The sequence below is a fragment of the Artibeus jamaicensis genome, unplaced genomic scaffold (genome assembly GCF_021234435.1).
Source record: "Artibeus jamaicensis isolate MK-2021 breed Jamaican fruit bat unplaced genomic scaffold, CSHL_Jam_final contig_834, whole genome shotgun sequence".
Taxonomy (NCBI): Eukaryota; Metazoa; Chordata; class Mammalia; order Chiroptera; family Phyllostomidae; genus Artibeus; species Artibeus jamaicensis.
In genome coordinates, this window is record NW_026521981.1 from 3,308,174 (window position 1) to 3,322,385 (window position 14,212).

General features: G+C 44.9%; 1 protein-coding gene across 5 annotated transcripts in view; it reads left to right on the plus strand.

Annotated features, from left to right (window-relative positions):
• The window catches only part of SRPK2 (SRSF protein kinase 2), a 244,131-nt gene extending 230,019 nt beyond the window's left edge, over positions 1–14,112 (plus strand). For 2 of the 5 annotated variants that reach the window (XM_037164927.2, XM_037164930.2), the window contains 4 exons: positions 3,219–3,288; positions 3,917–4,009; positions 4,383–4,475; positions 13,028–14,112. In XM_037164927.2, the coding sequence (XP_037020822.1) occupies positions 3,219–3,288; positions 3,917–4,009; positions 4,383–4,475; positions 13,028–13,212 (441 nt within the window). In that variant the 3' untranslated portion in view covers positions 13,213–14,112. The other 3 variants (XM_037164933.2, XM_037164929.2, XM_037164931.2) reach the window with 3 other exon arrangements.
• The last annotated feature ends 100 nt before the right edge of the window (positions 14,113–14,212 follow it).

Here is a 14,212-nt window from a genome sequence, read left to right on the forward strand (position 1 = left end):
ATGACTCCGGAGGGTGGAGGGCTGCCAGGCAGTCAGTGAGGAGAGGGAACACTTTGAACACTTTGAGCTGCGGGGGAGAAATGTTCCACTTCGGAGCTCGAGGCTTACTTGTCCCCAGCAGCATGGAAGGGGCCATATCAGGGCCGCCCTGAATTAGACTCTGAGCATAGTTTCAGGTCTGCTGTGCTGTGCCTCTAATTTGGGGTGTTAAATTTTGGTGATATAACCAGAAAAATAGGCCAAGATCTCAGATGTAGTAGGACAGTGGACTGTCAGCACAGTGTTGCGCCACAGTCTGTCCTGCCTTCCACTAGATGAGCACCTGCGCCCCCAACCCCACAGTTTCTGGTCCTGCCGACTCCTGCTGCTGCTGTGAATGCAGCGTGAATATCAGTGACTCCCGAGGAAATGCGTTCACTGTCTCCTTTCACCAGCTCTCCGCCCCACCCCCACCACCCCGGGAAATTAAATATAAGCTCCCTCAGTGCTTCTGGGGCTTCTTATGAGAGTTTTTAAAAATTTGTAAAATTTTTAAGTTTTTGTCAAAAGGGTGATTTTTCTGGAAGGCGCAAGTCTTCATTCTCCGCTTCTATCCCTTATCCCTGAAGATCATGGCTGAGAGTCCCTTTGTTCCAACCGGAAAACCTGGTAAAGATGAGGCAGTGTTTTCCTGCTCCCACCTTTTTATCCAGGTTTAAAAATACAACAGTGTATTATATAACTTCATGATTCCACACAGGAATGCAGCCTGGCACCCTTGGCGAGCTACCCCTGAGCCAGGTGGCACGCACAGAGCCCGCAGCGGCAGTGCCCTGCTGCCCCCCCACCCCCAAGTGCCTCCACTGCTGCAGAGCTGAGCTCCTGCCCTTGGGTTAGGCAACAGCATGAGGCAGAGTCTCTGGGACACAGCAGGGGTTGAATCTTCTTTCTTTTCTTAAGCTGCAGCCCCCCCGCCTCCCGAAGTAGTGTATGTGATGTAATAATTCTGTATGGGTGGTGGTGGTAGCTCCTCTGCATCTGTGTGTCAGAGGCCCTGAGTAAGTGTCTTTTTATGGACTCCATGGTGCGCCCGAGTGAGTGCCATAGAAACAAGAAAAGCCCGCCTGACAGATGTCACCAAGCTTTTTTAGCACTGGTCACATTACTAACAGGTGATCTTATTTATTCAGAATGGGGCACTTCAGCATGAGAGGGCTTTTCAAGAAAGGGATCTCCCCAGAATCTGAGAGCAGACGTTGCTCTAAGGGAAGGCCCTCTGAGGGCATCAGGCCAAGTACAGAGGGAAGAATCCCCAGTTCTTTCTCAGTTACCAGAAATAAATATTAATTACCAAGGTTGCAGTGGGAGTACCTGACTGAGTGGAGGCGGCCCTCACGCCTTCCGAGCTGCCAGCACCAAAGGAGGGCTCAGAGAGCAGAGGTCGTGTGCGTTGGCCTTGCTGCGTGTGTCCTGTTTGTCAGGGAACTCTCACTCTGCAGAGAACCAGACTGGGTAACATAATGGCAGCCTTCGTCCTATTCTCTTCCTTTCTCTTTTCAACCATTTCATCGATAGGCTCCTTTGACTTAAGGATTTCCTTGGAAATATGTGGGTGCTAATGAAAAAATGCTCATCTTTCAGAGAATGCTCAGCTGACATATCTTAGTGTTAGGCTGTATGAAATCTATACAGCTGGACTGAAATATTTTTGAAAAGCACCCTGGAAGGGTTATAGAGCAGCCGGCCTTTTCCTTGGAGCATCTGCCATGCGGCTCCTTGGGCTTTTCCCCATTAAGATTTCACCTTTACCTTTTATGGTATGAAATCAATTGTGTCCTACATGAGGAAGATTTCTTCCGGCCATTCAGTTTGTAATCTAGTTGCTCCCCTTGGACTGGTAGCTGAATGTGAGGTTTTTTACCCTGACCTGGCATTAGCCCGTTGTCTTTATTGCTTAGTGGGTGGAGAGGGGAGGCCCCAGGTGAGGATGTTCTCAGGCACTGCAGCACCAGGGCAACACCTCGCCCTGTGTTGAGACTTGACATGTCCAGGGCCTTCTCAGACTCAGGTCTGGCTCGGGCAGAGTTCCCGAGTTCATGTGCTGGTGGTCCTGGGCTCAGAACACCAGCCTGGGGTTTGTGTAGGGTGCTGGGAGGTGGCCCTGGTGCAGGCAGACGAGCCTTCCCGAGGGTGCCTTCCCCACAGTGTGGTCAGAGACAGAAGGAGCGCAGGTCAGTGCAGTGACAGCTCACCAGGCCAGGAGTCGGGAGGGCAGTGCCTGGTCGGGTGGGGAGCTCCACAGTCCGAGATCCACCGGCATCAGTGGATGGTGGGTCCCCGAGCGCCTTTTAGAACTGCAAGAGCTGACATAGACTAGAAGTTAGTATGCTAAAAACCAAAGATGGAATTTAGATTATCCTATTTAGTTTTGTTTTTAAAACCTACCTTATCAGAGCAGTAGCAGTTGCCATCTATAAACTCATGGTCCTGGGGGTGGGGGTGGTGTGTGTGTGTGTGTGTGTGTGTGTGTGTGTGTGTGTGTGTGAAAGAGAACACCTGGTGGATATGGGAACAAATGGCCTCCCCCATGCTGGTGTGCGGGGAGCAGATGGTGGTCACCCAGGGAGCGAGCTTTCCTTGCCCTCCTTGCCCTCCTCAGGAGGGGTTGCACAGTGATCTGGTTCCTCCAGGCCCCAGGGGACAGAGCAAGAGGGGCTTCTTAGGCTCTAGGTGTTCCTTTGGTTGAGTCAGAAATGAATTAAAGGATGAGGAGATGCTGGAAATAGCCCCCTGAGTTTACTAAGACCTGAGGTCTTTGCTTCAAGAAAGCAGCAGCACCCGTTGTCCAGGGGCCAGGCTAGCCCTCTGGGTGAAGGCCGGCTTGGAAGTCAGACAGACCTGGGCCCGAACTGAGTCCTCACGCTGCCATTAGGGGCCAAGGGCAGAGTTCCTGCCAGGCCTCCTCACAGCTGCTTGCGGTTATGCAGATGTGTCCAGTTAGCCTCTTGCAAAATGAAGAGAGCGCCTAGTCCCTTTCATCTTCAGTAGAGGAGATTTAAGACTGTTTCTGAATCTTTGAATTTTCTGGAAGAACAAATTTGGTGTTGGGTCCATTTAGGTGGTTCTTTGGTTTGATTCAGATCCTTATAAAATATAGGTCTCTTACACAAGGAGAAAAAAACTTGGTGACTCGGGAGCCAGTCTCTGAAGTGCTTAGCATACCCTCTGTTGTGTCCTAGGCGTTTGAGCTGGCAACGGGAGATTATTTGTTTGAGCCGCATTCTGGAGAGGACTATTCCAGAGACGAAGGTAAGTAGTGTGCCTGCCGAATACCTTTTTCTGGGTCTCTTGAGGGTCCTGAAGTTCTGGAGAGTATTGTATGTTTGTACTGAAACAGAGCTACATATTGGTTTCCAAATACCAAATTCTGATGCTTGCTTTTTCTTTTCTTTTTTTTTTTTTTTTATTCATCTGAGCTCGACGCACCCCCAGTGGCAGGGTCACCCAGAGAGCCCTCCCTCCTGGCCCCCGGCCCCACGTGCAGCCGGCCAGGAGAGGACAGGCCGTAGCCTCCCCATCTCTCCGTGGTCCTTGTGTCCACTGAGCTGCTGTTTCTTTTTCTCTCCTCTTTGGGAGCTGAGTTGAAAACCAGGGAATTCTGACTTGAATTCCATCTGTAGACCTGACCACCTCCATGCTTAGTTGCTTGCAATGCTGGGGTGGCCTGGGGTGAGCTGGCATCAGTTGCTAGTAATGCTCCAGGTGGTGCCTGAGGCCTGCTGGTCTCAGAAGCCTCTGCATTGGATGTGCTGCAAACATTGTTGGTTTGGATTTGTTGCTGAGTTTTCACTAATTTTGATTTTTTTTCCCCTCTTCTTTTACCCCCACCCTTCCTCTGCCCCTCCCACTCCCATGTCCTGTTTTCTCTCCTCCGTAGACCACATAGCCCACATCATAGAGCTGCTAGGCAGTATCCCGAGGCACTTTGCTCTGTCTGGAAAATACTCTCGGGAATTCTTCAATCGCAGAGGTAGTACCTCTTCTTTTTGAAAAGCGCCACGATGCAGACAGAAACGGAATAGCAGCTGCTGATTGCAGCATTAATGGTGACAAAGGCATTTCTCCTAAATTTAAAAAGCAACCCAGCAGAATTCCTGTGCTGATTTGAAAGTCGAGAGGAAAGACTGCATTGGCCCAGCGCCGCGGTCCCCTGTGCCGTGCGTCAGCCCCGCTGCAGCGCCCTCTTCCGCGGGCGTCTGCGTCGGCCACGTAGGCAGAGCCGGTGCTTTCGATTGCTCAGGTGGCTCTGTTTCTGTCTGCGCGGGCGGTGGCAGTGTCTGCATGCAGTGTACTGATTAAACTGTCGTGTGTTTCTGTTTTGCTGGCAATGTTTCCCAATGCAGATCACATAGCATTGATCATTGAACTGCTGGGGAAAGTTCCTCGAAAATACGCTATGTTGGGGAAATATTCCAAGGAGTTTTTCACCAGAAAAGGTAACGGTATTTATGCAACACTAATTTCAGCATAATCCTCTCCCAGAAGGAGAAATTATGCTTTTGCATCTGGGTATTGGAGAAAAATCTGGACTTTTACAACCAGGGAATTCTGCTAAAAACAGCTCCCAAGAAACCAGCCTGAGGGAACCATCTGATGTCCGTGGATGGAGAATTCTATAAGAGACGGCCTCTCCACACCTCTTCTCTCCTGTTCTCAGTGCCGGTCTGTGTGTTATTTATGAAAAGGAGTTGAGTGATTTCTAGAAACCAGCCAAACATATCTTTACCTTTTCCATGTCGCTCATGGAGCCAGATCGTGTCTGCACTGGAGCAGAAGCGGCCCAGAGACCGGACTTAGTGAATGTCTGCCGACGTCCTCTTTGACCGAGAGGGTGTAAGCCTGTGGGATCCTGCGTATGCCTCACAGTCTTGCAGATCAAATCCTGCTCTCCCATTGCAGTACCTTACTCTGTATTATAATTGATTTTATTTCAATATTGTAGTTCTTATTGATCTTCCTTTGGCATGGCCCTGAACAACTTTTCTTTGCCCTGTGTAAGTCCCCTTGTTAGTGATCAGTTTTACAAACTACCCTAAAACCTCAGGGTATTTATTTTTAAAGAACCTCTCCCCAGTGCCATATTCTTTTGTGTGAGCATAGTTGGTCCTCTTAATTCATGCTTTTCCAGTGTAAGATTTGGTTTTTTTGGTTAACACACTGTTAAAGAACTTTTAAAGTTGGTGTGAGCAGAACATGGACTTTAAACACCAGCGTCCGGGGAGCGAGCCCTGCGAAGATGGTGGTTTCCTGCCCCACTTGCCCGAGCACACTGACCACGACACCCCGCTCTTTGGGACCACCCAGTGGACAGCCTGTGACATATGTAACTAGGCGCAGTTATTTTCTTACTACTTTTCTAAGGCTTATCACAAGAAGAAAGTTGTTAGAGAAAACTTTTTTAGATAGCTGTATTAACTTCAGTTTTCAGAATCTGCTCTTCAAGTCTGGGTCACAGGAGCAAAATAGAAAGTTCCACACCCCACATGCAGACTCATACACAGGCCCAAGTTATCTTTAGGGGCCTCTCTGAGCAGCCCGAGGTCACCTGTACCTTGGGTGGCAGCTGCCCTGAAGTGTCATGCTTGTTAGGCTTTGCCGCACTCCTCCAGGGACAGCGCTTGCTGAACTCCAGCTCAGAAGCTGCTGTGGGCTGGCCACCCTCTCCTCACCTCATTCGGCAAGGGATATCTTCAGAGGACAGGTTGGTGACTGATGTGTAGTGAATTGATACCAGACAGGTGGTTCGTTTCAGCTCAGAGCTCCCTGTCCTGTGGCCCTTTGTGCTGGAAGGGGGCTGTCAGGTTGGCTTTTCCATCAGCACCCTTGCACCTGGGGCAACTTGTGGTCTGTGCCCTTCCCTGCCTGCACACAGATGAAGTTTCAAGTTCTTATTCACAGCCTACTATTCCACCACACATCATTATCGTACATGTGCTTGAGGACTTGCCTATGTGCTTGTTTAAAGGTGACCTGTGGAGTTGAAATGCATTTAGCATTCTTGGTGTAGACAGACAAAAACATTTGATTCGGTGTTACTGTCATACCTGCAGTCGTTTTTTTCCCTTCCTTTGGATATAAAGAGAATTGATTTGGCAAGAAATCCCCTAAAATGACTGGGATTTGAGACTTAAGTTCTTTCCAAATTACTGTTTATTTATAGTAACAATGGATATCAGAAGGGAGTTGGGGCTTTTACAGAAGTTACAGGAAAAATAATTAAGATGAATGAGGGCCATCATGAAAATAGATTTCAGGCTGAGGGGCATGATGTGTCTCATGACAGAGGTGTCTGGGCATGCCTCCCTGAGTGACGTGTGTTAGAGGGAAGAGGTGTGTCCAGAAGGGATCCAGCCATTTGTATCAGCCTCTGTGGAAATCAGAGACATTTATTGAAGAAGATACAAGATACAGGAAACATTGTATGTAGGACAGTGATGCATCGGTCCCCTCCAAAATTAGCACCTTGGGACCTCACACAGTCCTACTCACCGTCAGCTGCCCTGTCATATTTTCCTGAATTTCATCAATGGTGTGAAATCTCTTCCCTTTCAAAGGTGATTTTAGTTTTGGGGAAAGCCAGAATTCATGGGTTGCCAAATCTGGACTGTAGGGGCCCGTCACCTGGGTGATTTGTTGTTTCGTCAAAAAACTGCATGAGATGTGACGCATGAGTGGGCATGATGCCATGAGGAAGCTGCCAGTCACCAGTTGCCCGTAGCTGCGGCCTTCGGAATCATCTGAATAGTTTTGGTGGAGGAATGTTCAAGCTTAATGCCAAATTTGATGCAGATTTGTTGCTCTACCTGCTCAGTCATTTTGAATGTGACGACCACACAGTACACATGCTCACTCAACAGCATCTACTGCTCCCACTGACTAGCACAGTGATGTCATTATTGTTCACTCATGAGCATTCCAGTCCACTCTCCTTGGCTGCCAAGTTACATTGATGTCACACAACTGTTCTTGTTATATGAACAGTGGCTGGACTTCATCCAGACATACTGTGTACGTTTTGGGAAGAATGGGATAAATGAGTAAATTTACATTTACATTTTTTTCTTAAAATACCTTTGTGCCAGAACTGATAACAAGAAAAGCAAAATTGAAAACCATAAATTTGCACACATCACACTGGAAAGCAGCCAGCATCGTGGTGGAGTAAACAGCAGATTTTCCTGCTCTCTGGGAAGCAGATTTCTCCCCACAGTGAATTGAGGAAGCAAGAGTCGAGTCTGCATGTGAAAACTAAAAATCAGGTGCAGCTGAGTGACATCTTCTCACGTATAACTCGGGCTCTGTCCTGGTAGGTGCTGGGCGTGCAGACGGGCTGCTGCAAGGGGTCAGCTTAGGACTGATCTCAGATTGAGTTCGACTCTTGAAATAAGTAGACCTGTTTCCCCATATTAGTGGGTCTTGAAATTTTTAAACTATTAATGTTTTAACTGCAACTTATTCTTAAACATTGCTTCTGGGTCATAAAAAGTCTGGTTTTTCTTCTCAGTGCTAAGCTCTTCCTAGAAGCAGAGCTTTGTGAGAGCAGGGCTCCATCTGTGTGGGTTCCTGCTGGGTCCCCAGAGCCCAGCTTAGGGAGAAAAGCCCTTGAAGTCAATATTTAGTTATCTAGTTTAAAAACATTAACCTGTATCCAACCATCGTTTTGGACAGAAGCCTGTGTAAGCTAGGAGCCGGCGACAGTATGTGTCACTCTGCCTGCAGTGGCCCCAGGGATACCCCCGACCCTCAACCCCCGCCTGCCTCCTGACATCATTGCCTGGAGCACCTGCTTTCACCTGCACTAGCCCCACCCCCTTTGGGGCTGCATGAGAAGGCCCCACCCCCAGCCAGAGTGGCAGCAGAGGGCGGAGGGTGTGAGCATGATTGCACCCTGGAGGCAGACTGTAGTGGCCTGGAATTCCCAGTAAAGGGATGTGAAAAATAACAAACCACAAGCCACAACTGATCGTAGGGTTGATTTACTGTTTTACTCATTTATTTTTTAATTTGAGCATATAATGTAAAAAATTATTGCTACAAGTTCAAGTAAATTCTATTGTACTTCATCCCATTTATTCCTATCATTTATTATAACCTACTAATTAGTGAAATGCTTCTTTTTATTGTATACATTAACGCATTGGAATTCTTTTAAAGTTATTTTGTTGTATTTGTTGTACCAGCTTTTTATAACAGCTTTATTGAAATATAATCTGCATATCATACAGTTCACCCTTTTGAAGTGGTTTTTCCTATATTCATAGACTTAAGGAGTCATCGCCACTATCTAATTTGAGGATATTTTCATTATGTCAGAAAGAAACCCTGTGCCCATTAGCACTTTCTCAGTGTTCTTCTCACCCATAGGCTGGGCAGCCATGCATCTGCCTTTCTTGATGAATTTGTGTGTTCTGGACGGTCCATGTGAATGGAATTGTGTGGGACGTGGACCCTACGTTGGCCTTTTTCGGTTACTGTGTTTTTACAGCCCCCAGCACGGTGCGCGTCCGTGCGCCATCCCTTCGTGCGTGAACCGGCCGCCTCCGGTGTCTAGCTAATGGGCATTTGGGTTGTTTCCACTTTTTGGCTGTTATTAATAATGTTTCTTTGAACATTCAGGTACAAGTTTTTGTGTGGACATGTGAATGCATATGTGTACCAGCTGAAGTGCAAAAGTTTTCATTTTGACAAAGTCCAATTTTTTCTCCATTTTTGGTGACTGTGCTTTTAATGTCATACCTAAGAACCACTACTACCTACTTCAGGGTCACGGAGATTAATTCTGTTTTCTTCTAAGGCTTTTTTGTTTTTTAGGTTTTACATCTAGGTCTGTGATCCATTTTGAGTTAAATTTTGTGTGGGGGGGAGATAATAATTTAAACAGAGTCTGAACTCAAGTAGTTACCTACATGTACTTTGTAGGAATGTATTTAAGTTTTGTGTTTTGTGTCTTTGTACCAGTAAATTAATTGATAGGTTTCCTTTCTATGTGTGTGCTATTGAAATTTAATAAATTTCATATGATGTTATTTTCTCTAGTTACCAGAATTTGCTGAAACACAGTACCAGGATTTGCCTTCATAGTCCCCCATGTGTGGTGTGAAACCTCATATGCTTGTAGGTTTAATTGTGGAATATTATCATTTCATGGGCAAAATAATATATTTCCCTTTACAAATCTCTTAAAATAATATCTAAGGGATGTATAGTGGAAGTGCTTAACTTTTTCCTCAAAAAGTAACCTAATAATCTAGGATGGCAAATACAATCTTGGTCTCGAGGCCTTTGCTCCTGAGGAGGAGCCCTCCCCCATGGCCAGGGCCTCATTTCGGAGGACTGTCCAGGTGATCCTGCCCCAGAGCTTAGCCCAGGGGCTGCTGAAGGCTGCACCCCATGTGGTGAGCAGCTTTGTTGGTCTCTGGTTCTCACACATTTGCGTGAGAGCTGATGGTGAGGGAGGAAGAAAGCGCAGACTGCCACAGTTAAGTGCCACGAAGTGTGTGGTTACTTGCAGAATTTGTTTTAGCGGAACAGATCTTGGTATATGTTCCTAAGAGAAAAAATTGTCACGGCAAAAATTTTTTGCCTTGTGAGGGGGCCGCTTATCTTCTTACTTTATTTTTATAGTAAGTAGTGGTGGTCGTACAGGTCGCTGTTGCCATTGTGTCTTCCGCGGGACAGGGGCTGGTGAGGGGACTCGAGGCCCTGGCTCATCAGATGAGCCTGGACTTGGCATTTCTGCAAGTGGTAGACGTACACGTTTGGGAGCTTAGGTTTTGTTTTTGAGTAACCTTCAACTAGTTGTAAGACCACATTTCTTATCATTGAATTACATGTAAGAATGTGCACATATAATCATAGGGCCTAGGTGAATTTATTTTGTTTTGTTTTGTTTTTTGGTATTATGTATTTTTTCCAACTGCCCACATAATCCACATATTCTCTTCAGAGGTGATTCCGTATTGCAATGTTATTATGTATTCCATACCTACTGGTGTTTAGGATTATTTTGCATATTGTCCTGTTCTAGACAGCATGTTTACATAGTTTTTTATGTGTGATTTACCTGGTCAAAGTGTGTTAGATATTTTAGTGTATTATTTTTAGGTTGTTTGCAGGGAGTATTTTTGTCAGTTCATAGTGATGCTAGTTAGGTCTGAATGGTTTTTCACAGCCTCTCAGAAGTGAATTGTTTAGATCACTCTTAGGTAGATTTTAAGTCATCTTTGGGGTAAACCACTTCTCTCTTCACTGAGGGTTGTACATGCTTTCATGCCTCGTAATGGGTTTTAGTTAGCAAAAACTGACACCTTCAGGACTACATTTCTCTGTTGTTCTGAGCAGACAGTGCTTCTCAGTAGTTGCATTCATTCCCAAACCTGAAAAGTACTGGCCTTTTTCCAAGACAGAATAGATGAGTATAAATAAAGCTCTCTTTTCTTCCTAGAGAGCTTGTTTTAGCATGTTATGTGTGAGCTTTTTCAGTTTGCTTTACTCTTGCTTGTGTGAGATGAACAGTCACTATAAAATCAGCAGAGCCCTGGCTGGTGTGGCTCAGTGAGGTAAGTGCCAGTCACTGATTTGATTCCCAGTCGGGGCACGTGCCTGGGTTGCGGGCCAGGTGCCCAGTTGGGGGCGTATGAGAGGCAACAGATCCATGTATCTCTCACACATAGATGTTTCTCTCTTTCTCCCTCCCTTTCCCTCTCTCTTAAGGTAAATAAATAAAATCTTTTAAAAAAACAAAATCAATAGAGCTGCATTATAGAAAATGCAGAAAGAGAGAAACAACCTTATAACAAAGCTGGTGTTTGGGGCACCTGCTTTATATCTTTGGTGAGCACTTTGAAGATCACTCTTGTGATCATTTGTAGAACATAGTTTTGACTTCTTTTTTTTTCTTTTTAAGATTTTATTTATTTATCTTTAGAGGGGAAGGGAAGGAGAGAGGGAGAGAAACATCAGTGTATGGTTGCCTATCATGCGTCCCCTGCTGGGAACTGGCCTGCAGGGAACCGGCCTGCAACCCCAGTATGTGCCCTGACTGGGAATCGAACCGCGATTGTCTGGTTCGCAGGCCCACACTCAATCCACTGAGCTACACCAGCCAGGGCTAGTTTTGACTTCTTTTACTACCAAATATTTTACCCCCAAATTTTCTCCCATGTTATTTAGTGGTATTAAATAATATTCACCAAATGTGCGTACCATGGTTACTTGTGTGTTTTTTTAAATCACCATTCTTCTGTTACTGAGCATTTAAAATTTTGAAAGTATGGATAATTTTGCATTGAGCATATTTTAGGGGTGGGGGGTGGGTGCCAGCTTTATTTCCTTAGGCTGGATTCCTAGAAGTGGAATTTCTGGGGGAGAGGAGATAGACATTCAGGGATTGCGCAGATTTTGTTCTCGTGGAAGGTGCGTCCACTGCCCCGTAAACCCAGCCGTGACCACGGTCTGGAAGCTGAGCTTAACTCCATCCCCAGGCCTCACATTGGAGCCAGAAGCTTATTTTATAACTAGCTTCATTAACAAGAAACTTTCTGTAAAGATGTTTTTAATCCAAACTTTGTGCACATTATGATTATAAGTAGACGTGGCAGTTCATTAAGCACATACATTAGAAGAGTTTAGGCCAAAATAAAAAGTCCCGCTGGGGTGGGGTTACAGGTCATTTCTCCTTTTGTGTTTGTAATTTTCTGCAATGTTCTTTTATTTTCTTCATGATCGAAGAAAGAGGAAAAGTGTATTTCCAAATTGAGCTGAGTAAGTGGGTGAAACAAACCGAGCCTCCCGAGAAGACCTGTAAGCAGAGAACTGAATCTTTGTTACTGTCTATCAGGAGAAAATTCACAGTGTGAAAGGGGTGAAAGATTGTAGGTGAAAGGGGAGAGAGAAACTGGCCCCCCATGGCTGTGCCCATTAGGGGCTGGGCACGCTTCAGCTCCATGATGGTTGCAGGACTTGCTCTGGGCCTGAGAGGGTGTGCAGAATGGGGTGCAGCTTTCTGTGGGAGCTGCTTTGGCAGACACTGAGGGGCACCCGATGAAGCCTGTCTTTAGGCAGGGATAGGGTATCCTATAAACACTTCCAACAGAGAAAATGAGTTATTCATAATGAAACGTCTCCTATGGCAGTTGGGCTAAAAAAGTAACTTTTTCTCCTGTTATGAAAAAGACTTTGATAGTTTCAAACCATTTCTTGCCTTGTTAGTCATTCTGTCACATTTATACTGCAGCTCAGCACATTCTGAAGAGAGTAACTTCAAGGTTTACACATTGATAGATGCCCTGATAGCTTCGATTTTAGAACAGTGTGTAGAAATGAGTCGCATTTGACTCAGGTTGGCATATGGATCTGTGCTGTCTGGTATAATAGCCACTAGCTACTTGTGGCTACTTACACTTAAATTAAAATGTTAGTTCTTTAATCACATCAACCACATTTCAAGTACTCAGAAGCCACACAGAGTGAGAAGCTACCCTATTGGACAGAACAGATGAAATTCTTCATCTCTAGCATCACAGGAAGTTCTCTCAAATAGCCTATTCTAGAGGAAAAGATTTCTTTTTCTTTGCATGGTAACATGTGAAATAGTGGTCCAGAGAGCTTAAGAATAGTGTGTATCTTAATGCTTTTTCTAAGCAAATTTGCAAGTTGCAAAGGATACCAAGCTGGATTTGGGAGTGCCTCAGTCTTTGTGAATGAAAACATCTTGGGCTCTGCTTATTTAAAGAAACCTAGAATTTTTGTGAATGAACTAGTCCTTTTAAATCAATGCCTATTTAACTACATTTGACAAGCTTACTTGAAATATGAGACACTTGTGGATACATTTAATGGTTATTCTTGAGTAGAAAAGCTAGCCGCCTTTGTTGCTGCACAGTGTTTAGCAGGTAGGTATCTGCTTCGTTGAAAAGAGTCTCCGTGGACCAATAATGGGAAATGCAGATTTGGAGCTCTCATGACAGTGCCTATTTCTTCCCTGTAGGAGAACTGCGGCACATCACCAAGCTGAAGCCCTGGAGCCTCTTTGATGTACTTGTGGAAAAGTATGGGTGGCCCCACGAAGATGCTGCACAGTTTACAGATTTCCTGATTCCAATGTTAGAAATGGTTCCGGAAAAACGAGCTTCAGCTGGCGAATGCCTTCGGCACCCTTGGTTGAATTCTTAGCAGATTCTACAAATACAGCATTCTGAGCTAGCAAATGTTTCCCAGTACATTGGACCTAAATGGTGACTCTCATTCTTTTAACAGGATTACAAGTGAGCTGGCTTCATCCTCAGACCTTTATTTTGCTTTGAGGTACTGTTGTTTGACATTTTGCTTTTGTGCACTGTGATCCTGGGGAAGGGTAGTCCTTTGTCTTCAGCTTAGTAGTTTACTGATCCACTTTCTTCTGGAAACAATAACACGTCTCTAAGCATTGTTTCTTGTGTTGTGTAACATTCAGATGTCAGGGGGGGTTTTTTTGAACAAAAAAACTTTCCACCTTGTGTTTTGGCAGGTTTTGTAACTATTTATGAAGAAATATTTTAGCCTAATACTATATAATTTACAATCTTAAATGATCAAGTTGGAACCAAGAAATAGCAAGGAAATGTACAATTTTATCTTCTGGCAAAGGGACATCATTCCTGTATTATAGTGTATGTAAATGCACCCTGTAAATGTTAATTTCCATTAAATATAGAATGGGAATTCCAATTTCAGAAAAGCTACCAAGTCTTGAGTGCTTTGTAGCCTAAGTTGCATGTAGCAGACTTAGCTCCAAGGAGTTGCACAAACTTTTCATTCCGTAACAGTCCTCTTCCATGGGATTTTACACAAAGTGGCTCTGGGTTATGTCATTCCTTATATGGCACTTTAAAGAAGAAAAAAAACATACTTCCCATTCTGAAGTACGTATTATAGTTTCGTATTCCTCTTCCTATTTTTGCATATTTTAAAAGTACTTCTAAGGGAAAAGAGCAGTTCCTCTTTAAAAATGCGATGGCCCGGTACCATGTGGCGTTGCCTCCTGCAAACACTGTAAGTTAAATTTTCCATAGATTAAAGTGGACGAGAAATACATTCGGTGTGTGGAATGAAAATATATATATTTTTGGAAAATCTTGCTCATATTTGTCTAGAACCAAGTTACGGTATATACAGTTTGCAGTGCACAATGGGC